We start from the raw sequence: 27,500 nt of genomic DNA on the forward strand, positions 1-27,500 counted from the left end.
CCACTCTGTAGTAGAGGATGGATGGGTAGAGCTCGACTGAAAGCTGGCGAATCCTGTGAGCATTGACCACACTTCAAAGGCAAGGGCAAGTGTGTGTGTGTGTGTGTGTGTGTGTGTGTGTGTGTGTGTGTGTGTGTGTGTGTGTGTGTGTGTGTGTGCAAGGCCATTTCTCCTTCCATCTCTCCTGTAAGCCTTCAAGGCATCGCCATGACAACTAAGGCAAAATCTTCCAGCAAAAAGACACAGACCTGTGTCTTGTTCTTTTTCTTTTTGTCTGCTGTGTTGCTAATCTCAACAACACACAATAATTGTTAGGATCTCTGTTAAATAAATTATCTATACATTATATTAGCCCCTCCCATAGACCTGCAACAAAGGAGGAGTCTATCTATGTAATAAAACTATAGTTTCCCAGTATCTGTATGTACTGTGTGTTGGGCCTCTCTACAATTTTTCACAGTCCATGTCAGACAGACTTCCTCACAGAGATCAAACAGAACAAGATCTTACAAAAAAACAACATAAGCAAAGCCGATGCAATACAAGTAGGAAGAAAACCGGAGTAGAAACGTTGTTCACTGCAAAATCAGTATCCAGCAAAAAGTATTCCACATGGTGTTTCCCTGGAAACCAAATAGTCCTCTCTGAGGACTGTGGAGCGAGGTGGGATGTGATTGGACTGGGGCCGTGGTGACATCAGAGCCTCACTGAACTCCTTCTTCGTCAACGTACGTTGAGGGAAACCAGCCAATCTGAAATGTCAACAATGAGATCAGAAACTTGGAAAAAATCTAATACTGTAGCCTAAAGAAAAGACTTCTAGATTTCGGTGAGGCAAATGCTAGATTAGACAACATTGTAGACTTCACTTTGCGCAAACCCTGTATATTAAGACTATCTCATGCCTGTGTAATTACACAGCAATTGCTATAGTAAGAACATTGTAATATCATGAATAACATCTCTTAAGCCCCTCCTATATTCGTTCTCTCTCACCCTGTCATTGGCCTCTCCCTTCCACCACCCCTGGTCTCCTCCAATCTTGCTGTAAATCTTGACGATGTCCCCTTCTCTGAGAGACAGCTCTCTCATGTCCCGTGCTGCAAAGTTGTACCTGGCCACCGCTGTGCTGACCACCCTCGGCGTGAATACTGCAGCAATGACATCAGAGCGAGTCCGTGGGATAACAGTGCAGAGAGACCAGACACAATGGTGGCCCACAGATAAAGATCGTGGGAGAGTGCACAACATTAACAGACAGTAGTGGAGATTAGGGTTGGAGGAGAGGATGGTGCAGGAGTGATACAGAGGAGATGGATTCTGCACCTTGATTCAAGTTGACTTTCTAAAGAAACCAGTTCATTCAATGTTCTACTCAATGATGGCACAGTGATGGCACATAAAGATAAAGTCGCACATCCTATATGCTCCAAACAATGTAATGCACAGTGATGACACATGACGACAGAGATGAGATCCTATGACAGCAGCTATGAAAGAGTACGGGATGAAAAGGGATGTGAAACGAGAGGAGAGGTGGCTTGCTAGAGGGAAGAGGGAAGAAGAACAAGAGCTGAAGAAAAGGGAGGAGAGAGTACCTGACCAGAAGGGGGCTGAGCTCTGAGAGGAGAAGTTTAGACCCTGAGGACTGAGGAAGGAGAAGTTGTAGGAAGCGCCAATGGCTGCTGAGACAGGCAGTGGAAGAGAGAACAAGAAAGACAGAAAAAGAGAGAGAGAAAGGAAATTCATTAGGGAGCGTGCAATGGCCACCTTGATCTCTGGCCAGCTAACACACCGGGCTTTGGACAGATAGTCCCCATGGGAAAAAAATTGCCTAAATCAAGAGGGAGAAAAACAATACTCCATTTTATACCCATGCCTCACACACTGAAAAAACAACCTTGACAAATGTCCAAGAAACCAGAGGCGCTGAATCCTGCTCCTGGCCAGCCAGCCCCTATCCTCTGCCCTGAAGCACACCCCTTCCAACACCTCTAAACCACACACGACACATACACACTCCCATTCATCTCTCCATCCATTTCCACACACTGACCAGAAAAATGGAAGGAGAAAAATGTGTTGTTTGTGCCAGATGGACCTGGCTGGAGAGGGAGAAAGACTATGTGGGAGGCTGGCCAGAGCAGAGAGCAGAGCCAAATCATTTATTACACATCTAATGATGGAGAGTGTTCAACAGAGCCTATTCAGCTGGCCAGCCAGCCAGCTCAGGGCCTGAGACAGCTGCCAGGAGCCCCAGCCCAGCCTTCCCCCCTCACTCTCTCTTTGGCGGGTTGGTTAGTTCAGGGGAAGTGGTGACTCTGGGAGGGACCGAGCCCTGCAGGATGACTGGCCTGGCTTGGTGTCTCCTGTTCTGGGAGGAGAGGGGCGGGAGGAGAAACAAACCGGCAGCCTGTCCCTGTCAGTTAATTCTGTGCCCATAGCCCTGCACACTCTGTAAGAATGCATGCACTAACTCTGAATAGGGATGTCTGTATTGTCAGAGAGAAGAGGAAGGAAGAAGGCTCACCAGGGATGGGCTCACCTGGAGAGCGGGTGCTGGCCCGCGACGCCGGCCCCCGTTCTTTAGATTTGTAGGGATATCGTAAAGTCGTGTCTAGCAGCTTGAAACTCTCCTTCAGCGAATGAGACTGATAGTACTCCACCAACTCCTGTCAGACGAAACACAAGAGGAAGAAGCAATAGGGTCCTTCATTAATCATATAAGCATTAGAAGTAGTAAGGGGACATTGTGTGATTGATTGATGAAAGCTATATTACCAGTAGACTCTCAAACTTCTTAGCCTCAGTGATGTGAATCCAGCTGTCTTTCTCAATGACTTTAATGTGCTTCACTTCCTCATTGAACCTGTCGGAAACAAAAGTACTGCAGTGACTAGAGAGGAATCACAGGATAGGGAACGCTACCTCTAAAGGCATCCCAAACTGTATGACAACTTCCTGACAATAATGTACAGTCGTGGCCAAATATGACACAAATATGAATTTTCACAAAGTCTGCTGCCTCAGTTTGTATGATTGAGTGACCAGATTAATTGCAATTAATTGCAAAGTCCTCCTTTGCCATGCAAATGAACTGATTCCCCCCGAAACATTTCCACTGCATTTCAGCCCTGCCACAAAAGGACCAACTGACATCATATCAGTGATTATCTCGTTAACACAGGTGTGAGTGTTGACGAGGACAAGGCTGGAGATCACTCTGTCATGCTGGTTGAGTTTGTATAACAGACTGGAAGCTTCAAAAGGGGGGTGGTGCTTGGAATCACTGTTCTTCCTCTGTCAATCATGGTTACCTGCAAGGAAACACGTGTCGTCATCATTGCTTTGCAAAAAAAGGACTTCACAGGCAAGAATATTGCTGTCAGTAAGATTGCACCTAAATCAACCATTTATCAGAACTTCAAGGAGAGCGGTTCAATTGTTGTGAAGAAGGGTTCAGGGCGCCCAAGAAAGTCCAGCAAGCGCCAGGACCGTCTCCTAAAGTTGATTCAGCTGCGGGATCGGGGCACCACCAGTACAGAACTTGCTCAGGAATGGCAGCAGGCAGGTGTGAGTGCATCTGCAAGCGCAGTGAGGTGAAGACTTTTGGAGGATGGCCTGATGTCAAGAAGAGCAGCAAAGAAGCCACTTCTCTCCAGGAAAAACATCAGGGACAGACTGATATTCTGCAAAAGGTACAGGGATTGGACTGCTGAGGACTGGGGTAAAGTCATTTTCTCTGATGAATCCCTGTTCCGATTGTTTGAGGCATCCATAAAAAAGCTTGTCCGGAGAAGACAAGGTGAGCGCTACCATCACTCCTGTGTCATGCCAACAGTAAAGCATCCTGAGACCATTCATGTGTGGGGTTGCTTCTCAGCAAGGGAGTGGGCTCACTCACAATTTTGCCTAAGAACACAGCCATGAATAAATAATGGTACCAACACATCCTCCGAGAGCAACTTCTCCCAACCATCCAGGAACAGTTTGGTGATGAACAATGCCTTTTCCAGCACCTTGCCATAAGGCAAAAGTGATAACTAAGTGGATCGGGGAACAAAACATTGATATTGTGGGTCCATGGCCAAGAAACCCCCCAGACCTTAATCCCATTGAGAACTTGTGGTCAATCCTCAAGAGGCGGGTGGACAAACAAAATCCCTCAAATTCTGACAAACTCCAAACATTGATTATGCAAGAATGGGCTGCCATCAGTCAGGATGTGGCCCAGAAGTTAATTGACAGCATGCCAGGGCGGATTACAGAGGTCTTGAAAAAGAAGGGTCAACACTGCAAATATTGACTCTGTCACGCCCTGGTCGAAGTAATGTATGTTTGTCTCCATTTATTTGGTCAGGCCAGGGTGTGACATGGGTTATTGTGGTGCGTTTTTGTCATGGGGTTTTTGTGGGGTGTCTACGTAGTCTATGGCTGCCTGAGGCGGTTCTCAATCAGAGTCAGGTGATTATCGTTGTCTCTGATTGGGATCCATATTTAGGCAGCCATATTCTTTGAGTATTTCGTGGGTGATTGTTCCTGTCTCTGTGTTTGTAGTCACCAGATAGGCTGTATAGGTTTTCACGTTCCGTTTGTTGTTTTGTATTGTTCGTGTTTTTGTCGTTCAATAAACATGTATGGAAATTACCACGCTGCATTTTGGTCCGACTCTCTTTCGACGGAAGAAAACCTTAACAGAATCACCCACCACACCAGGACCAAGCAGCGTGGTGACAGGCAGCGACAGCAGAAGCAGCGAAAGGAGGAATGGACATGCGAAGACGTTTTGGATGGCAAGGGTTGTTACACTTGGGAGGAGATACTGGCTGGAAGAGATCGCCTCCCATGGGAACAGGTGGAGGCACTTAGGAGAGCAGAGGCAGCCGGAGAGAGGAGCCGACGATACGAGGGAACACGGTTGACAAGGAAGCCCGAAAGTCAGACCCAAAAATGTCTTGGGGGGGTGCTCAGGGAGAGTGTGGCAGAATCAGGGTTCAAACCTGAGCCAACTCCCCCTGTTTATCGTGAGGAGCAGCGATCAAAGGACTTCTGGACTTGGGAGGAGATATTGGACGGAAAAGGACCCTGGGCACAGCCTGGTGAATATCGACGCCCCAAAGAAGAACTGGAGGCGGCGAAAGCGGAGAGGCGCTGGTATGAATAGGCAGCACGGCGACGCGGATGGAAGCCCGAGAGTCAGGGGCTCACAGGGAGTATGGCTACGCCAGGTAGGAGACCTGCGCAAACTTCCTGTGCTTACCGGGGGGCTAAAGAGACCGGGCAGGCACCGTGTTATGCTATGGAGTGCGGGTGCATAGCCCGGTAAGGTACATATCAGCTCTTCGTATTGGCCGGGCTAGAGTGGGCATCGAGCCAGGTGAGGTTGGGCAGGCTCGGTGCTCAAGAGCTCCAGTGGGCCTGCACGGTCCGGTCTATCCAGTGCCACCTCCACACACCAGTCCTCCGGTGGCAGCTCCCCGCACCAGGCTTCCTGTGCGTGTCCTTGGCCCAGTACCACCAGTGCCAGCACCACGCACCAGGCCTTCAGTGCGCCTCGCCTGTCTAGTGCTATCAGAGCCTTCCTCCTCTACAGTGCTGCCGGAGCCTCCCGCCTGTTCAGCGCAGCCAGAGCCTTCCTCCTCTACAGCGCTGCTGGAGTCTCCCGCCTGTTTAGCGCAGCCAGAGCCTTCCTCCTCTCCTGTGCTGCCGGAACCTCGCGCTTATTCGGTGCTGCCAGAGCTGCCAGCCTGCATGGAGCAGCCTGAGCTGCCAGCCTGCATGGAGCAGCCAGAGCTGTCAGTCTGCATGGAGCAGCCAGAGCTGTCAGTCTGCATGGAGCAGCCAGAGCTGTCAGTCTGCATGGAGCAGCCAGAGCTGCCAGTTTGCATGGAGCAGCCAGAGCTGCCAGTTTGCATGGAGCAGCCAGAGCTGCCAGTCTGCATAGAGCTGCCAGTCTGCATAGAGCAGCCAGAGCTGCCAGTCTGCATGGAGCAGCCAGTCTGCATAGAGCAGCCAGAGCTGCCAGTCTGCATGGAGCAGCCAGAGCTGCCAGTCTGCATGGAGCAGCCAGAGCTGCCAGTCTGCATGGAGCAGCCAGAGCTGCCAGTCTGCATGGAGCAGCCAGAGCTGCCAGTCTGCATGGAGCAGCCAGAGCAGCTAGATCCGCCAGTCAGCCAGGATCCGCCAGTCAGCCATGATCTTCCAGATCCGCCAGTCAGCCAGGATCCGCCAGTCAGCCAGACTCTTCCAGATCTGCCAGTCAGCCAGACTCTTCCAGATCTGCCAGTCAGCCAGACTCTTCCAGATCTGCCAGTCAGCCAGACTCTTCCAGATCTGCCAGTCAGCCAGACTCTTCCAGATCCGCCAGTCAACCAGACACTTCCAGATCCGCCAGTCAACCAGACTCTTCCAGATCCGCCAGCCAGCCAGGATCTGCCGGAGCCAACTACCTGCCTGAGCTTCCTCTCAGTGCTGAGCTTCCTCTCAGTGCTGAGCTTCCCCTCAGTGCTAAGCTTCCCCTCAGTGCTGAGCTTCCCCTCAGTGCCGAGTTTCCCCTCAGTGCCGAGCTTCCCCTCAGTGCCGAGCTTCCCCTCAGTGCCGAGCTGCCCCTCAGTGCCGAGGTGCCCCTCAGTCCCGAGCTGCCCCTCAGTCCCGAGCTGCCCCTCAGTCCAGTGGGGTTCTGGGTGAGGACTACTAGGCCATGGTCGGCGAACTAAGACATTGATGGAGTGGGGTCCACGTCCCGAGCCGGAGCCGCCACCATGGACAGACGCCCACTATTGTTTTGATGTGCGTCCGGGAGTCCGTACCTTAGGGGGGGGGGTTCTGTCACGCCCTGGTCGAAGTAATGTATGTTTGTCTTCATGTATTTGGTCAGGCCAGGGTGTGACATGGGTTATTGTGGTGCGTTTTTGTCATGGTGCTTTTGTGGGGTGTCTAGCATAGTCTATGGCTGCCTGAGGCGGTTCTCAATTAGAGTCAGGTGATTATCGTTGTCTCTGATTGGGAACCATATTTAGGCAGCCATATTCTTTGAGTATTTCGTGGGTGATTGTTCCTGTCTCTGTGTTTGTAGTCACCAGATAGGCTGTATAGGTTTTCACGTTCCGTTTGTTGTTTTGTATTGTTCGTGTTTTTGTCGTTCAATAAACATGTATGGAAATTACCACGCTGCATTTTGGTCCGACTCTCCTTCGACGGAAGAAAACCATAACAGACTCTTTGCATCAACTTCATGTAATTGTCAATAAAAGCCTTTGACACTTATGAAATGCTTGTAATTATACTTCAGTATTCCATAGTAACATCAGACAAAAATATCTAAAGACACTGAAGCAGCAGACTGTGAAAATTCATATTTGTGTCATTCTCAAAACTTTTGGCCACGACTGTACACTACAAAGATTGAGTCATTCAATAAAGTGACTTGCACTATAACGTATGCAAAGGAATGGAGGTTTGGTAGTGTTAGAGATACAGAGAAGTCTCCTGTTATTTACCTTTCTTAGGGCAAATGGTAAACAACACTCACTTGATGCTGATGGCGAACCTCTCTGCCTCAGCAGTCCTCTCTCTGATCAGGTATGTTCCACTGCTGTGGGACTTCAACAGGTTGTCAGCCTGTGTCCGCTCCATGTTGCCAGCAAACCTGACGGGACATTGAGGGGGAACACAGGTCCTTGAAGGACTACAGATACACATAGTAATACACCGTCCTAGCATAGTAATACACCGTCCTAGCATAGTAATACACCGTCTTAGCATAGTAATACACCGTCCTAACATAGTAATACACCGTCCTAGCATAGTAATACACTGTCCTAGCATAGTAATACACTGTCCTAACATAGTAATACACCGTCCTAGCATAGTAATACACCGTCCTAGCATAGTAATACACCGTCCTAGCATAGTAATACACCGTCCTAGCATAGTAATACACAGAGCTAGCATAGTAATACACCGTCCTAACATAGTAATACACCGTCCTAACATAGTAATACACCGTCCTAACATAGTAATACACCGTCCTAGCATAGTAATACACCGTCCTAACATAGTAATACACCGTCCTAGCATAGTAATACACCGTCCTAGCATAGTAATACACCGTCCTAGCTTAGTAATACACCGTCCTAGCATAGTAATACACCGTCCTAGCATAGTAATACACCGTCCTAACATAGTAATACACCGTCCTAACATAGTAATACACCGTCCTAGCATAGTAATACACCGTCCTAGCATAGTAATACACCGTCCTAGCATAGTAATACACCGTCCTAGCATAGTAATACACCGTCCTAGCATAGTAATACACCGCCCTAGCATAGTAATACACTGTCCTAGCATAGTAATACACCGTCCTAGCATAGTAATACACCGCCCTAGCATAGTAATACACCGTCCTAGCATAGTAATACACCGTCCTAACACAGTAATACACCGTCCTAGCATAGTAATACACCGTCTTAGCATAGTAATACACCGTCCTAACATAGTAATACACCGTCCTAGCATAGTAATACACTGTCCTAGCATAGTAATACACTGTCCTAACATAGTAATACACCGTCCTAGCATAGTAATACACCGTCCTAACATAGTAATACACCGTCCTAACATAGTAATACACCGTCCTAACATAGTAATACACCGTCCTAGCATAGTAATACACCGTCCTAACATAGTAATACACCGTCCTAACATAGTAATACACCGTCCTAGCATAGTAATACACCGTCCTAGCTTAGTAATACACCGTCCTAGCTTAGTAATACACCGTCCTAGCATAGTAATACACAGAGCTAGCATAGTAATACACCGTCCTAGCATAGTAATACACCGTCCTAGCATAGTAATACACCGTCCTAGCTTAGTAATACACCGTCCTAGCTTAGTAATACACCGTCCTAACATAGTAATACACCGTCCTAACATAGTAATACACCGTCCTAACATAGTAATACACCGTCCTAGCATAGTAATACACCGTCCTAGCATAGTAATACACCGTCCTAGCATAGTAATACACCGTCCTAACATAGTAATACACCGTCCTAACATAGTAATACACCGTCCTAGCATAGTAATATCCTGTTTTAACATAGTAATATCCTGTCTTAACATAGTAATACGCTGTCTTAACATAGTAATGCTCTGTCTTAACATAGTAATGCTCTGTCTTAACATAGTAATGCTCTGTCTTAACATAGTAATGCACTGTCCTAACATAATACCACAGTAATACAATTGATTTACTGCAGAGAAATAAGAAGATAGTACTTTCAAACTACACTGAATCATCATTTCAAAATGAGGACATCCAAACTTTTGAAACATGTATGATGTATCCAATGTGAAGGGTCATACCAGGGGTATCCATAGTAGTCTGTTTCCCTTGAGGGCTGCCGGCTGGGGAAGGACTGGAACAAAGGCTGTGGTGATAACAACAAAATCAGCGTTAGAGAGTTCATAAATAGAGTAAAATCATCATTAGTGAGTGAATTCATGTGTATGTTTGAGGGGTATTTACCTTGGGGTCCAAACAAGGCTTTACACAGTTGTTAGGAAAGAAGCCACTCTTCTGGGTTTGGATAAGCTTTCCCTGGGAGAGAGACACTAGGTGTTGATATACAACAACTCTGCTGCTATGGATGGATATAGGATAATGATATGAATGTTCCTCAGAATGTGTATGTTAGGTGATAACCTATAGTCACTATTTATAGGGGGGAGGGAGTGATTTTACCTCCCACCAGGTGGTGTCAGGTTCCCCCTTCAGCAGCTCGATGAAGTCCCCTGTCTGGAAGGAGAGTGGAGTCTTCCCCGGAGGAACAGGCGTCCCATGATAGTTCCTTACTGCTACCATCTTCGGGCCTGAAGTCAGGATCAAATGCATTCTGTAAGATAAACTAAACACTCTTCCAATGGGCTATGAAGACTATACAGAATTCTCCATATACATCTCAACACTTCCATCGCTTGTATTAGTCTACTCAATCAGCGCTTGCATTGTAGTCTTCCACTAGATGGAAGCAGAGAGCTGTAGCTCTAATCCACCTTCCAAACAACTTCAAATTAGTTTGACAGCTTGAGAGCAATCTTTGTCGAAGTCTGCTATACATTGTTTTGATTTCTGACTGAGTAACATTACACTGTGCTGTGTGAATTCCTGTATACACAGCATTCCTACCTGATGACGGTAGTCCAAGGTCCTGAAAAAGGAAGGATCAACACATAACAGGGTCAAGATAAGGGAGCTCCACAGTGAAGTTATAGCGTGAGGATGCTACACAACCAAACAGATGTATCATTCATTTATCAAAAAAATGGCAATATGAGAACTTCTTCATGATACATTAGATTGCATTTTTCGAAAGGTGAATGTCTAAGAAGCGGGGGGTGGGGACACTCACCGTGTCGAGTGGATCTGAAAAAATGAGAGAGAAAGAGAAAGGATGAGGAAGAGCAGTCGGTCAACAAAATGTTACAACTCAGTATTTATTCATGTCCCATTGGACAGTCTATCAAGGGAGACTTGTCAGTAACACTTCACATGGAGTTACTCTTATACCTGTGTAGTTCCACTGTAATGTATCGACTGGAGTTGAGTGTAAAGTAAACCTACTGATTTTGCAGATGGTGATGCACTCTAGACACTCTTTATGAGCTCCAGTCCCACAGCGGGAACAGTAGTACCCCTGGTAGAAGATCCCCCTGGAGACACAGACAGTGTGGGGGGGTCAGGGGTGAGGAAAAGACAGACACTGACAAGCCAATCATGCACAGGATCATTCCTGACCAGCTAGGACCTGTCTTTATCTAAACACCACTCTAAATAGAACATACTGTGCAACATGCTGTGCATTTGGAAAGTATTCAGACCCCTTGACTTTACCTACATTTTGTTACGTTACAGCCTTATTCTAAAATTGATTACATTGTCTTTTCCCCCTCTTCAATCTACACACAATACACCATATAGATAAAGCAAAAACAGGTTTTATAAATTTTCACTAAGTTATAAAAAACTGAAATATCACATTTACATTTACATTTACATTTAAGTCATTTAGCAGACGCTCTTATCCAGAGCGACTTACAAATATCAAATCAAATTGTATTAGTCACATGCGCCGAATACAACAACATTAGACCAACAGTAGTGAAATGCTTACTTCCTTCCAAGCCCCTAACCAACAATGTAGTTCAAAAAAATATTTGAAAAAAATAAGTATTTAAAGAGCAGCAGTAAAATAACAATAGCAAGACTATATACAGTGGGATACCGGTACAGAGTCAATGTGCGGGGGAACCGGTTAGTTGAGGTAATATGTACAGGTAGAGTACAGGTAGCAGCAGTGTAAAAGAGGGGAAAACAAATAGTCTGGGGTAGCCATTCGATTACGTGTTCAGGAGACTTATGGCTTGGGAATAGAAGCTGTTAAGAAGCTTCTTGGACCTAGACTTGGTGCTCCGGTACTGCTTGCCGTGTGGTAGCAGAGAGAACAGTCTATGACTAGGGTGGCTAGAGTCTTTGACAATTTTTGGGGCTTTCCTCTGACACCGCTTAGTATAGAGGTCCTGGATGGCAGGAAGCTTGGCCCCAGTGATGTACTGGGCCGTTCGCACTACCCTCTGCAGTGCCTTGCGGTAGGAGGCTGAGCAGTTGCCATACCAGGCAGTGATGCAACCATGCTCTCGATGGTGCAGCTGTAGAAACTTTTGAGGATCTGAGGACCCATGCCAAATCTTTTCAGTCTCCTGAGGGGGAATAGGTTTTGTCGTACCCTTTTCACAAAGGGCACGTCTTGGTGTGCTTGGACCATGTTAGTTTGTTGGTGATGTGGACACCAAGGAACTTGAAGCTCTCAACCTGCTCCACTGCAGCCCCATCGATGAGAATGGGAGCGTACTCTGTCCTCTTTTTCCTGTAGTCCACAATCATCTACTTTGTCTTGATCACGTTGAGGGATAGGTTGTTATCCTGGCACCACATGGCCAGGTCCCTATGGGCTGTTTCATTGCTGTCGGTGATCAGGCCCACCACTGTTGTGTCATCGGCAAACTTAATGATGGTGTTGGAGTCGTGACTGGCCGTGCAGTCATGAGTGAACAGGGAGTACAGGAGGAGACTGAGCACGCACCCCTGAGGGGCCCCTGTGTTGAGGATGAGCGTGGCGGATGTGTTGTTACCTACCCTTACCACCTGCGGGTGGCTTGTCATGAAGTCCAGGATCCAGTTGCAGAGGGAGGTGTTTAGTCCCAGGGTCCTTAGAATTATTGATGAGCTTTGAGGGCACTATGGTGTTGAACGCTGAGCTGTAGTCAATGAATAGCATTCTCACATAGGTGTTCCTTTTGTCCAAATGGGAAAGGCCAGTGTGGAGTGCAATAAAGATTGCATCATCTGTGGATCTGTTGGGGAGGTATGCAAATTGGAGTGGGTCTAGGGTTTCTGGGATAATGGTGTTGATGTCAGCCATGACCAGCCTTTCAAAGCACTCCATGGCTACGGGTCAGTAGACATTTAGGCAGGTTACCATAGTGTTCTTGGGCACAGGCACCATGGTGGTCTGCTTAAAACATGTTGGTATTACAGACTCGGACAGGGAGAGGTTGAAAATATCAGTGAAGACACTTGCCAGTTGGTCAGCGCATGCTCGCAGTACATGTCCTGGTAATCCATCTGGCCCCGCAGCCTTGTAAATGATGACCTGTTTAAAAGTCTTATTCGCATCGGCTGCGGAGAGCGTGATCACACACTCTTCCGGAACAGCTGTTGCTCTCATGCATGTTTCAGTGTTATTTGCCTCGAAGCGAGCATAGAAGTAGTTTAGCTCGTCTGGTAGGCTCATGTCACTGGGCAGCTCTCGGCTGTGCTTCCCTTTGTAGTCTGTAATGGTGTCCAGGCGCTGCCACATCCGACGAGCGTCAGAGCCGGTGTAGTACGATTCGATTTAGTCCTGTATTGACGCTTTGCCTGTTTGATGGTTCGTCGGAGGGTATAGCGGGATTTCTTATAAGCTTCTGGGTTAGAGTCCCGCTCCTTGAAAGCAGCAGCTCTAGCCTTTAGCTCAGTGCGGATGTTGCCTGTAATCCATGGCTTCTGGTTGGTGTATGTACGTACGATCACCATGGGGACGACGTCATCGATGCACTTATTGATGAAGCCAATGACTGATGTGGTGTACTCCTCGATGCCATTCGGGGAATCCCAGAACATATGCCAGTCTGTGCTAGAAAAACAGTCCTGTAGCTTAGCATCTGCTTCATCTGACCACTTTTTATTGATCTAATCACTGGTGCTTCCTGCTTAAATTTTTGCTCGTAAGCAGGAATCAGGAGGATGGAGGGCGAGGGAGAGCTGTGTATGCGTCTCTGTGTGTGGAGTAAAGGTGGTCCAGAGTTTTTCCCCCTCTGGTTGCACATTTAACATGCTGATAGAAATTTAGTAAAACGGATTTAAGTTTCCCTGCAATAAAGTCCCCGGCCACTAGGAGTGCCACCGCTGGATGAGTGTTCTCCTGTTTACTTATGGCCGTATACAGCTCAATCAATGCTGTTTTAGTGCCAGCCTCTGTCTGTGGTGGTATGTAGACAGCTACGAAAATACAGATGAACTCTCTAGGTAGATAGTGTGGTCTACAGCTTATCATGAGATACTCTACCTCAGACGAGCAATAACTCGAGACTTCCTTAGATATTGTGCACCAGCTGTTATTTACAAAAATACAATGTCCGCCACTCCTTGTCTTAACAGACGCCGCTGTTCTATCCTACCGGTACAGCGTATAACCAGCCAGCTGTATGTTGATAGTGTCGTCGTTCAATCACGAAGCATAAGATATTACCATTTTGAATGTCCGGTTTGTAGTTTAATCTTCCGCGTAGGTCATCAATTTTACTCTCCAAAGAGTGTACGTTTGCTAGCAGAATGGAAGGAAGTGGAGGTTTATTCGATAGCCTACGAATTCTCAGAAGGCCGCCTGCCCTCTGGCCACTTTTTCTCCGTCTCCTCTTCACGCAAATCACGGGGATCTGGGCCTGTTCCCGAGAAAGCAGTATATCATTCGAGTCGGGGTCATCAGACTCGTTAAAGGAAAAAAAGGATTCTGCCATTCCGTGGTGAGTAATCGCAGTCCTGATGTTCAGACGTTCTTTTCAGTCATAAGAGACGGTAGCAGCAACATTATGTACAAAATAAGTAAAAACATAAGTTACAAACAAACAAAAAAACACAATCGGTTGGGGACACGTAAAATGTCAGCCTTCTTCTCCGCGCCATTATTACTGAGGTACATTTACAAGTATTCAGACACTTTACTCAGCACTTTGTTGAAGCACCTTTGGCAGTGATTACAGCCTCAAATCTTCTTGGGTATGACGCTACAAATGTGGCACACCTGTATTTGGGGAGGTTCTCCCATTGTTCTCTGCAGATCCTCTCAAGCTCTGTCAGTTAGGATGGGGAGCATCGCTGCACAGCTATTTTCAGGTCTCTCCAGAGATGTTTGATCGGCTTCAAGTCCTTGGCTCTGGCTGGGCCACTCAAGGACATTCTGAGACTTCCCGAAGCCACTCCTGCGTTGTTGTCTTGGCTGTGTGCTTAGGGTTGTTGTCCTGTTGGAAGGTGAACCTTCACCCCAGTCTGAGGTCCTGAGCACTCTGGAGCAGGTTTTCATCAAGGATCTCTCTGTACTTTGCTCCGTTCATATTTCCCTCGATCCTGACGAGTCTCCCAGTCCCTGCAGCTGAAAGACATCTCCACAGCATGGTGCTGCCATCACCATGTTTCTAATGGTCTGAGAGTCTTTAGATGCCTTTTGGCAAACTCCAAGTAGGTCGTCATGTGCCCTTTACTGAGGAGTTGCTTCCGTCTGGCCACTCTACCATAAAGGCCTGATTGGTGGAGTGCTGCAGAGATGATTGTCCTTCTGGAAGGGTCTCCTATTTCCACAGAGAAACTGCTCTGACATGTAGTGTCAAATGTTGGACCTTATATAGACAGGTGTGTGCCTTTCCAAATCCTTTCCAATCAATTGAATTTACCACAGGTGAACTCCAGTCAATTTGTAGAAACATCTGAAGGATGATCAATGAAAACAGGATGCACCTGAGCTCAATTTTGATTCTCATAGAAAATGGGTTGAATACTTATATAAATTAGGTATTCAATTTGCTTTGACATTATGGGGTATTGTGTGTAGATTGATGAAAAAAACTAATAATTGAATCCATTTTAGAATACGGCTGTAATATAACAAAATGTGGAAGAGGTCAAAGGTTCTGAATACTTTCCGAATGCACTATACACTACTCTTCCTGGGTGGCCAAACACTGTCTATTTGTGTTAACTGACTGTCACTGTGAATAAAAGCCCCCGCTAAAATAGCCATAAATCCAATGTACTACATCCACCGTAAGCGTTCCACTCTGTTTTTCAGGCCACACAATCAAGTGAATTACGTTCTACGTTATGTAAAATACGGCACGTGTATGCTCTGCAGTGTATACGCTGTCATGTCCAATAGCCAGCACCATACATCAGACTAAAACACTGGGGCTACTGATGAAATTAGCAGTTAGCAGCTAGAGGTAGCAGCACACTGGTCCCTTCCACAGCACGGGTGGGAATTTAGGTCAGCGTTACTACTATGTCGTTTTTGGGTCAATACATTGCATGGAGTGTAGAGTGTAGACAGCCACTGTACTAGAAGTCAGAAGAGTGCACAGCATAGCGCTGGAGCTGCACTCACATTGTCAACTTAGATGCAGGCCTACTGTAATGGTTGGCTTTTAGAGTGTTTCCGTGGGTGTTCTAGCTGTCAGTCAAATCAAAAAGACTCAAAGGCTGAGTGATTTGTCATTCAGGGAGTTTAGACAGGCTGGCAAGCTCAACAGACTGAATATCAAAGTAAGTGTGTAGCGTCAGTAAGTACCACTAACATCCCTTTAGAAAACAGTGCTGTCAACTAAGTGCATGATAAGGCCCGGGACATGGGAGGACACCCTGCGGCTGGTCACCTCAGCAGCATCTTGCAAGCTCGGCAGTTGGTGTTCTTCTCAAACGTGTGCATCTGGAAGTTGTGCTGATTGGCCGTGGCTTTCTCCGGCTTGATGTTTGACCTTTGGGATTGGAGGAAACATACATGATACATAGTGAGTGTTAATGAAATGGATCTGATTAGTCTGAAAGATCCACTCGGCTGCATGCTGCTTCTATAGGCCTACTACTGTACCCACATGGCCATCTCAAACTGCTCCATCCATTTCCTCTTGGTGTCCTCTGTTTTACAGAAGAACTGAAAGCCCTGCTTGCCTTGCAGGTGGATCAGGTAGAAGCCATAGGACCACTGCATAGAGAGAGAGAGAATGAAGAAAGGACGGTCGAGAGAAAGAAATATGGAGGTAGATGGAGAGAGTAGTGGGGGAGAGACGAGGAGGATTGTAACAAATTGCACTTTCTATAGCCTACACATTCCCTTTGGAGCTAACCAAGAGACAGTGTTCACTCATGGCAATGCATCTGACAAAAAGTTAAGAGAATCACATAGCCAGTGGGTGCACATGCAATCATAGCATGACACCCAACACACACACACACACACACACACACACACACACACACACACACACACACACACACACACACACACACACACACACACACACACACACACACACACACACACACACACACACACACACACACACACACACACACACACACACACACACACACACACACACACACACTGCTATGAGAAGATGTTAAGGGTTGCTTCAGCTTACCATTTTTCCACTGGACTGGTATGCATGCAAAGAGAAACACAACAGAGAAGACCCAGTTACACACACGACCACACATGCACACGACCACACATGCACACGACCACACATGCACACGACCACACATGCACACGACCACACATGCAGATTCAAAAGAATGCTTAGATTGGTGGAAGATGCACACGCCCTGTATTGTAAATGACCTTCATTGCATTTACATGTTCTGCAGAGCACAGGCCGGCACAACGCACACAGATCGGACACTTCAATGCATTACCAATGAGCCTGCTTATCTGAAGTGACCGTCACCACAGTGCTACCTCAAGGACACCATTTGTAATGATTGCTAAGACATTGCAGAACCTGAACTGAGTGTGTCACTTCAGCGGGGTGTTGAGAGAAATCGCAGCTCAAGGCTGCTGCCTACCTTCTTCACGTCCCTGTTGTTCATGGGGTCGTCTGACATTTTGTATGACTGCAGCTCAATGATCTCTTTCAGTTCATAGCAGTAGCCTTTCCGCTTGCACACAATGACCACTTTATCAAACAGGAATATGTACCTTGGAAAGGGAACCGTAGAACATCAGTTAGAGTTCTGAACGCATGTGTAAGAAAGGCTGTTAATCACATCGCACACATTCAGTAGGTCTGAATTTGATAGTGAAGCTTGACTCCTCACCGGTCCTGCTTGGTTCGGTTGACTATGGAGGACACCTTGAGCTCTCCGTCTATCTTTGGTCTGCCATACTCCTCCAGTTTGACCTGCTGCTTGGGTCACATATACACATGCCTGGATTAAAGCTGGAATCTGCAGTTCGAAAGCAATTAAAAAGCGGGCACCCTGCCACTGATCTCTCAAAATCATAGACAAAGCTATAGATATAAGGAATGACAGTCCATGATATCAAAATGATCGTTTTATCCATGTTTTGAGGTTATGCAGTGTTTGCTTACATATACCATGTTTAAGGAGTAAAACACGCAGATATTTTGGTTATGATGGGGTATGACAAATGCTCATGAAGCATCAGGAAGTTACATTCTTGACGAATCATTGGATAGATATCATTCATTTAAGGTGTCTAAAAACAGATGTAGCCAATGCTGTTTATTTCAGTGCTGAATATGAGTGGTGGTACTAACAGACGGTTAAGAACAGCACATTGTTGTCTGCTTTACGCAATTGTATGAATTATTCATCGAACCTAGTGGAATCTCAATGAATACATTTAGCCATCGACCGAGGTACTGAACTGATTTATGATATATTAAACGTCAAGATGTCAAAATGGGTAATGTGAGTCATCATTTTATTCTGCTACCACAACATTATGACATTCATGACTCTTTCACCAGTGGCTGTACGGCCCCCTTCAGGCTGTGTTGGCTCCACCAATGATTTCATGTCAGTGATACAATGAGCATACGTGCAGGACAGACAGACTGTCAAGACAGTCAGTGCATCTAAAATAGCAGCCTGTGGCTGTCTCTTGAGGCTTCATCTAAAGCACGCATCAAGGCCAATAAAAGGCGTCTGCTGTTAGACTAAACACTGCCTTGTACGGCACATTTGAGTTTGGGATTCGTTGAGACTTAAGAAGATTCTCTGCTCACACTCTGGAAGGATAAATTATTTATGAGACATGATAATTGCAGATGAGTGCGACAAGTGGAAGCGAGGGATGCGCAAGCAGAGAGAGGAGAGATTGAGAGAGAGACAGAGAGAGAGAGAGACAGAGAGAGGAGAGATTGAGAGAGAGAAAGAGAGACAGAGAGAGATAGACAGAGAGAGAGAGAGACATATTGTAAACAAACACCACTGTAAACACAACCTATAACACAACCTAACCTAAGTTTATTTATTTTCCCTTTTGTACTTTAACTATCTGCACATAGGCCTCCCGAGTGGCACAATGGTCTATGGCACTGCAGTGCTTGAGGCGTCACTACAGATACAGGTTTGATCCCGGGCTGCGTCGCAGCCAGCCGCTACCGGAAGACCCATGAGACGGCACAGTTGTCCCAGTGTCGTCCGGGTTAGGGGAGGGGTTTGGTCGGCCAAGATATCCTTGCCCCATCACGCTCTAGCGACTTCTGTGGCAGGCCGGGCGAATGCACACTGACACGGTCGCCATTTACTCAGTGTTTCCTCCGACACATTGGTGCGGCTGGCTTCCCTGGTTATGCGAGCAGTGTGTCAAGAAGCAGTGCGGCTTGGCGGGGTCGTGTTTCTGAGGCTCTTGACCTTCGCCTCTCCCAAGTCCGTACGGGAGTTGTAGCGATGGGACAAGACTGTAACTACGAATTGGATATCACGAAATTGGGGAGAAGGAGTGTGTCGGGTCCAGCGGGATGGGCAATCACTCTCTGTTGCTCAATAAATATTTGACAGTAAGAACATATTTGTCAATCTCAATAAAGTGTCAAAGGCTGTAACCCAAGTCATAGACTGTTCTCTCTGATTCCGCATGGAAAGCAGCACCGATGCACCAAGTCTGGAACCAACATGACCCGGAACAGCTTCTACACCCAAGCCATAAGACTGCTAAATAGTTAGTTAAAAAGTTCACCAAATAGCTACCCAGACTATCTGCATGGACCCTTTTTGGGTCACTGTTTCGACTCATCACATACGCCACTGCTACTGTTGATTATCTGTCTCTTTATTCCTAGTTATATGTACATATCTACCTCAATCACCTCGTATCCCTGCACATCCACTCTGTATTGGTACCCTGTGGATATTGCCAAGTTGTCGTTACTCATTGTGTATTTCTACATCTATATTCTAATATTTAGTTCTCTGCCTGTAAACAAGCATTTCACTGTTAGTCTAAACCACGTGACAAATAAAATTTGATTTAAAATATGATTCGATTTAAATCGCCAACAAGACAACGTACAAAGGGTCAACACTCATTATTGATTGAAACATCAGTGCTGATTGTAGAAAATTGCTGTCGTTTACAACAATCAAGTTACTTACAAGGTTCTCGATGGAGTTCTGGAATTCACTAATCTTCTTCAAGGTCTCGTTGTCTCTCTTCACTTCATTGATGTACATAGCCAAGTCCTTCAGAGACACATCGTATTTACACCAGTATATCGGAATAACATCTATTATATCCTGGCAGCTGAATTAAAGCTATAATATAGTGTATAGATATGCACACAAGCAGCCCTTTTGAATGAATAGAAAAATGTCACAATGGTAGATGATCATACCTGGAGTAACCTAAAGAAAGCATGTACACACACTTAATCCTAAAACTAAGCCTAAAACGATACCTAACCCTAACTCCTAATTCTAAACCTAACCCCTGACCTTAATTCTAACCTTGACCCTAAACCTAACCATTAAGATTAAAATAGCATTTGTCCTCATGGGGACCCACTTGTCCAAATGTTCCTTCTTTTGACTTCTGTTACCCACAAGGATAGTTAAACAAAAACACACACACACAGATATACACACACACACACACACACACACACACACACACACACACACACACACACACACACACACACACACACACACACACACACACACACACACACACACACACACACACACACACACACACACACACACACACACACACACACAGAGAGAGAAACATACACACACCACAGGAGGTTGGTGGCACCTTAATTGGGGAGAAGTGGCTCATGGTCATGACTGGAGCAGATTTGTGGAATGGTATCAAATACATCAAACACTTGGTTTGCAGGTGTTTGATGCTATTCCATTTTCTCTGTTCCAGACATTATTATGAACCGTCCTCCCTCAGCAGCCTCCTGTCACACACACACCTGCATGGCCTCCAACGCCTCCTTCAGCTGCTGTCTATCAGGTCGGTCAGTTGAATGACTCACCAGCTCCTGTAAGGGGAAGTTTACATTCCATCAGTGAAGAACACAACACACACATTCACAATACACTACCACACACATTCACAATACACTACCACACACATTCACAATACACTACCACACACATTCACAATACACTACCACACACATTCACAATACACTACCACACACATTCACAATACACTACCACACACATTCACAATACACTACCACACACATTCACAATACACTACCACACACATTCACAATACACTACCACACACATTCACAATACACTACACTACCACACACATTCACAATACACTACAACACACATTCACAATACACTAACACACACATTCACAATACACTACCACACACATTCACAATACACTACCACACTCTACACACACTCACAATACACTACCACACACACTACACACACACACTCACAATACACTACACATATACTCACAATACACTCCCACACACTCACAATACAATATCACACACACTACACACACTCACAATAAACTACACACACACTCACAATACACTACCACACACACACTCATAATACACTACCACACACTCTACACACCCACACATTCACAATACACTACCACACACTCACAATACAATATCATACACTCACAATACACTACCACACACAATCACAATACACTACCACACACTACACACACTCACACTCTACGCACACACTCACAATACACTACCGCACACACTACACACACTCACAATAAACTACACACACACTCACAATACACTACCACACACACACACTCATAATACACTACCACACACTCTACACACACACACATTCACAATACACTACCACACACTCACAATACACTACCACACACATTCACAATACACTACCACACACATTCACAATACACTACCACACACATTCACAATACAATACCACACTCTACACACACTCACAATACACTACCACACACACTACACACACACACTCACAATACACTACACATACACTCACAATACACTACCACACACTCACAATACAATATCACACACACTACACATACTCACAATAAACTACACACACACTCACAATACACTACCACACACACACTCATAATACACTACCACACACTCTACACACACACACATTCACAATACACTACCACACACTCACAATACAATATCACACACTCACAATACACTACCACACACAATCACAATACACTACCACACACTACACACACTCACACTCTACGCACACACTCACAATACACTACCGCACACTCTACATACACACACTCACAATAGACTACCACACACTCTACGCACACACTCTACGCACATACTCACAATACACTACCACACCCTCTACACAATACACTACCACACACACACACACACTCTACACACATACACTCACAACACTACCACACACTCTACACACACACACTCCACACACACACACTCAAAATACACTACCGCACACTCTACACACACACACTCTACGCACACACTCACAATACACTACCACACACTCTACACACGTACTCCCAATACACTACCACACCCTCTATACACACACACTCTACACACACACTCACAACACTACCACACACTCTACACACACACACTCAAAATACACTACCACACACTCTACACCCACAATACACTACCACACACTCACAATACACTACCACACACTCACTCACAATACACTACCACACACTCCACACACACACTCACAATACACTACTACACAGTCTACACAAACATTCACATATCTCAGTATGACTACACCACAACAGGGAGGGAAACAGAAAACCTCCCAGTTACACTCATATAACTCATATGAACCGTCACTAAACTTCATCACCACAAAATATGTTTTTCTGTGTAAAAACAGTGAATACTTTATGAGAAAATCTGTGTCTTCTAAAAATATGGACACTACAGCAAACAATGAGGGTCATTTAGAGCCAGTCCACACATATTCTCCCTACCTCTCAGAGGTACTGTACTAGTGGAATATCTGTGCATATAATGCAGGGGGTCCCAACTCCGGTCCTCCAGTACCCCCAACAGCACACAGTTTTGTTGTAGCCCCAGACGAACACACCTGATTCAACTCATTGAGGGCTTGATGATTAGTTGACAAGTTGAATCAGGTGTGTTTGTCTGGGGCTACAACAAAACTGTGTGCTGTTGGGGGTACTGTAGGACCGGAGTTGGGAAATGCTAATATAGAGCATGTGATGTTAGAACTGACACTTTCAAGTGGACTTTATGCATGCTTCAGCAGTTTTCTAGAGAAAGGGTAAGTGTGGGAAGATAATATGGGAGTGAGTTATACAGTACGTGGTATGTATGTGTTGGCTAGTTTAGGCCTGCTGGCCATGTCATTAAAGACAGAATTATTTGCTACAGTATAAGCTGTGTACTGTGTAATTCTGACAAAGAACAGATATGGCTTAATCACAGTAAAGATGTGCCCTAAGGCTTACACGCACACACACGCACACACACGCACGCACGCACGCACGCACGCACACACAGACACACAGACACACAGACACACAGACACACAGACACAGACACACACACACACACACACACAGCCTGTCAGTTGAACGCCCTGGGACCGCGGCATATTAATCCTTAACCACAAAGCTATGGGAACGAGTGAAATGGGCCTGCATGTAATGTGATTAGAGCATGGCTGATTTGAACACAGTTTCTCTTCTCTGAATCTCCTGCCAGTCAGCCAGCCAGTCAGTCAGTCAGTCAGTTAGACTGTCAGCCAGTCAGTCAGTTAGACTGTCAGTCAGTCAGCCAGCCAGCCAGTCAGCCAGCCAGCCAGTCAGTCAGCCAGCCAGCCAGCCAGCCAGTCAGTCAGTTAGACTGTCAGCCAGCCAGCCAGTCAGTCAGTCAGTTAGACTAGTCAGCCAGTCAGCCAGCCAGTCAGTCAGTCAGTTAGACTGTCAGCCAGCCAGCCAGCCAGCCAGTCAGTCAGTCAGTTAGACTAGTCAGCCAGCCAGCCAGCCAGTCAGTCAGTCAGACTGTCAGCCAGCCAGCCAGCCAGTCAGTCAGTTAGTTAGACAGTCAGCCAGTCAGTCAGACAGTCAGCCAGACTAGCCAGCCAGCCAGCCAGTCAGTCAGCTAGACTGTCAGCCAGCCAGCCAGTCAGTCAGTCAGTTAGATAGATAGTCAGTCAGCCATTCAGCGATTCAGCCAGTCAGTCAGTCAGCCAGTCAGTCAGTCAGTTAGATAGTCAGTCGGCCATTCAGCCAGTCAGTCAGTCAGTCAGTTAGACTGTCAGCCAGCCAGCCAGTCAGACTGTCAGCCAGTCAGACTGTCAGCCAGTCAGTTAGACTGTCAGTCAGCCATTCAGCGATTCAGCCAGTCAGTCAGCCAGTCAGTCAGTCAGTTAGATAGTCAGTCGGCCATTCAGCCAGCCAGTCAGTCAGACTGTCAGCCAGTCAGTTAGACTGTCAGTCAGCCATTCAGCGATTCAGCCAGTCAGTCAGCCAGTCAGTCAGTCAGTTAGATAGTCAGTCTGCCATTCAGCCAGTCAGTCAGTCAGTCAGTTAGATAGTCAGTCAGCCATTCAGCGATTCAGCCAGTCAGTCAGTCAGTTAGATAGTCAGTCGGCCATTCAGCCAGTCAGTCAGTCTGAGATGAAAAACAAACCACATACTGCAGTCCCCCCATCATCACCTGCCATGCGCTCCGCTCACATCTACTCTCTTCATACCCACGTCATCAGCTAGCCCCACCTCATTCATTATTGAGCTGGCCTGGTTAATTGATCATGTTTTGAATCAGGCAGCCTGGCCAGCTTGTTTTATACATGACTACTGTACTAGCATGACTACTAAGGGAGAGTTCCTGGAAACAAGGCTCCATTGGTTGTCTGTGTGGATGGGAGTGGCCACACTGTGTGTATGTTTAAACCATGTCTGAGGACATCACTGGAGGTTGGTGGAACCTTCATTGGGGAGAGGTGGCTTGTGGTAATGGCTGAAGCAGAATTAGTGGAATGGTATCAAATACATCAAACACTTGGTTTGCAGGTGTTTGATGCTATTCCATTTTCTCTGTTCCAGACATTATTATGAACCGTCCTTCCATCAGCAGCCTCCTGTGATAGGCTTGAAGAGGACCAGGGTCGATAGGAAACGGAGGGACACCAGGATGTACACTGAGTGGCCACATGAGATTCAGCCTTAACAAACCTTGCACACTCAACCTCTATACCAAGAAATGCTCAGGATTTTCAAATTGTCTGAAAGAATGTCCTCTTTTGTGAAGAGTGATGGTGCTGAGGAATTACGTGAATGTGTCACATTATTTCCATCGACGTTAATGACTTAATGACTAAGGGTTACCACAAGTTGTATTGTGGGTTTGTTGTGCCACTTACCTTGAGTAGGAGGTGGTACTTTAGTACTCTCTGCATGGGCACGACCAACAGGTCCTGGAGCTTGAACTTCCCCTCCTGCACCTTCATAGTGCACTCCTACCAAAACAACAGAACCTTTCACGATACATGTACTACACTGAACAAAAAATATAAACGCAACATGCTACAATCTCAATGGTTTTACTGAGTTATTGTGTTGTGTGACAAAACTGCACATTTTAGAGTGGCCTTTTATTGTCCCCAGCACAAAGTGCACCTGTTTAATGATCAGCTTCTTGATATGCCACACCTGTCAGGTGGATGGATTGTCTTGGCAAAGGAGAAATGCTCACTAACAGGGATGTGAACACATTTGAGAGAAAAAAGCTTTTTGTGTATATGGAACATTTTGGGGATCTTTTATTTCAGCTCATGAAACATGGGACCAACACTTTACATGTTGCATTTATATTTTTGTTCAGTATATATACATTCCTACAATGTATCAGAACATGGAACTGTGTACAGCAGGGATCCTCAACTAGATTCAGCCGCAATCAGTCAGTTAGATAGTCAGTCAGCCATTCAGCGATTCAGCCAGTCAGTCAGTCAGTCAGTTAGATAGTCAGTCGGCCATTCAGCCAGTCAGTCAGTCAGTTAGATAGTCAGTCAGTCAGTCAGTTAGATAGTCAGTCGGCCATTCAGCCAGTCAGTCAGTCAGTCAGTCAGTTAGACTGTCAGCCAGCCAGCCAGCCAGCCAGTCAGTCAGTCAGTCAGTCAGACTGTCAGCCAGTCAGTTAGACTGTCAGTCAGCCATTCAGCGATTCAGCCAGTCAGTCAGCCAGTCAGTCAGTCAGTTAGATAGTCAGTCGGCCATTCAGCCAGCCAGTCAATCAGTCAGTCAGTCAGTCAGACTGTCAGCCAGTCAGTTAGACTGTCAGTCAGCCATTCAACGAATCAGCCAGTCAGTCAGCCAGTCAGTCAGTCAGTTAGATAGTCAGTCGGCCATTCAGCCAGTCAGTTAGATAGTCAGTCAGCCATTCAGCGATTCAGCCAGTCAGTCAGTTAGATAGTCAGTCGGCCATTCAGCCAGTCAGTCAGTCTGAGATGAAAAACAAACCACACACTGCAGTCCCCCCATCATCACCTGCCATGCGCTCCGCTTACATCTACTCTCTTCATACCCACGTCATCAGCTAGCCCCACCTCATTCATTATTGAGCTGGCCTGGTTAATTGATCATGTTTTGAATCAGGCAGCCTGGCCAGCTTGTTTTATACATGACTACTGTACTAGCATGACTACTAAGGGAGAGTTCCCGGAAACAAGGCTCCATTGGTTGTCTGTGTGGACGGGAGTGGCCACACTGTGTGTATGTTTAAACCATGTCTGAGGACATCACTGGAGGTTTGTGGAACCTTCATTGGGGAGAGGTGGCTTGTGGTAATGGCTGAAGCAGAATTAGTGGAATGGTATCAAATACATCAAACACTTGGTTTGCAGGTGTTTGATGCTATTCCATTTTCTCTGTTCCGGACATTATTATCAGCCATCCTCCCATCAGCAGCCTCCTGTGATGGGCTTGAAGAGGACCAGGGTCGATAGGAAACGGAGGGACACCAGGATGTACACTGAGTGGCCACATGAGATTCAGCCTTAACAAACCTTGCACACTCAACCTCTATACCAAGAAATGCTCAGGATTTTCAAATTGTCTGAAAGAATGTCCTCTTTTGTGAAGAGTGATGGTGCTGAGGAATTACGTGAATGTGTCACATTATTTCCATCGACGTTTGAGAGAAAAAAGAGAAAAATATTTTTTTCTTGAATGTGTGGTCAGGGGGCCGGAACGCAATACAAACATTTCTATACCAATAATTGACCGGCAGAAGAAGAAAAAATTTGCTCAGAAAACTTTTGGGGTCCAATAAAATAGTGCATTCCAACAACAGCACCAACAGCTGCGTGTCCCAAGCCCCTACCACTTAGACAACAACAGCACCAACAGCTGTGTGTCCCAAGCCCCTACCACTTAGACAACAACAGCACCAACAGCTGTGTGTCCCAAGCCCCTACCACTTAGACAACAACAGCACCAACAGCTGTGTGTCCCAAGCCCCTACCACTTAGACAACAACAGCACCAACAGCTGTGTGTCCCAAGCCCCTACCACTTAGACAACAACAGCACCAACAGCTGTGTGTCCCAAGCCCCTACCACTTAGACAACAACAGCACCAACAGCTGTGTGTCCCAAGCCCCTACCACTTAGACAACAACAGCACCAACAGCTGTGTGTCCAAAGCCCCTACCACTTAGACTGCACCAACAGCTGTGTGTCCCAAGCCCCTACCACTTAGACAACAACAGCACCAACAGCTGTGTGTCCCAAAGCCCCTACCACTTAGACAACAACAGCTGTGTGTCCCAAGCCCCTACCACTT

General features: G+C 46.3%; 1 protein-coding gene across 16 annotated transcripts in view; it reads right to left on the minus strand.

Moving 5' to 3' along the window:
* LOC118384852 (guanine nucleotide exchange factor VAV2-like) overlaps positions 1–27,500 on the minus strand; it is a 250,935-nt gene that overhangs the window by 1,236 nt on the left and 222,199 nt on the right. The window contains exons 10-29 of one of the 16 annotated variants that reach the window (XM_052521124.1): positions 25,079–25,174; positions 20,611–20,679; positions 19,781–19,867; positions 17,474–17,559; positions 17,222–17,354; positions 16,798–16,812; positions 16,249–16,358; positions 16,030–16,131; positions 10,631–10,719; positions 10,419–10,432; positions 10,196–10,217; positions 9,752–9,879; positions 9,536–9,607; positions 9,373–9,437; positions 7,532–7,648; positions 2,782–2,869; positions 2,546–2,672; positions 1,599–1,682; positions 997–1,151; positions 1–752 (exon numbers count right to left, since the gene is read on the minus strand). The exon at positions 1–752 is cut by the window's left edge and continues 1,236 nt beyond it. In XM_052521124.1, coding sequence (XP_052377084.1) covers positions 705–752; positions 997–1,151; positions 1,599–1,682; positions 2,546–2,672; positions 2,782–2,869; positions 7,532–7,648; positions 9,373–9,437; positions 9,536–9,607; positions 9,752–9,879; positions 10,196–10,217; positions 10,419–10,432; positions 10,631–10,719; positions 16,030–16,131; positions 16,249–16,358; positions 16,798–16,812; positions 17,222–17,354; positions 17,474–17,559; positions 19,781–19,867; positions 20,611–20,679; positions 25,079–25,174 — 1,707 coding nt within the window. In that variant the 3' untranslated portion in view covers positions 1–704. Of the gene's footprint in view, positions 753–996; positions 1,686–2,530; positions 2,673–2,781; positions 2,870–7,531; positions 7,649–9,372; positions 9,438–9,535; positions 9,608–9,751; positions 9,880–10,195; positions 10,218–10,418; positions 10,433–10,630; positions 10,720–16,029; positions 16,132–16,248; positions 16,359–16,797; positions 16,813–17,221; positions 17,355–17,473; positions 17,563–19,780; positions 19,868–20,610; positions 20,680–25,078; positions 25,175–27,500 lie in introns of those variants that run through there. The other 15 variants (XM_052521120.1, XM_052521119.1, XM_052521118.1 and 12 more) reach the window with 15 other exon arrangements.

The sequence above is a fragment of the Oncorhynchus keta genome, chromosome 6, assembly GCF_023373465.1.
Source record: "Oncorhynchus keta strain PuntledgeMale-10-30-2019 chromosome 6, Oket_V2, whole genome shotgun sequence".
Classification (NCBI taxonomy): Eukaryota; Metazoa; Chordata; class Actinopteri; order Salmoniformes; family Salmonidae; genus Oncorhynchus; species Oncorhynchus keta.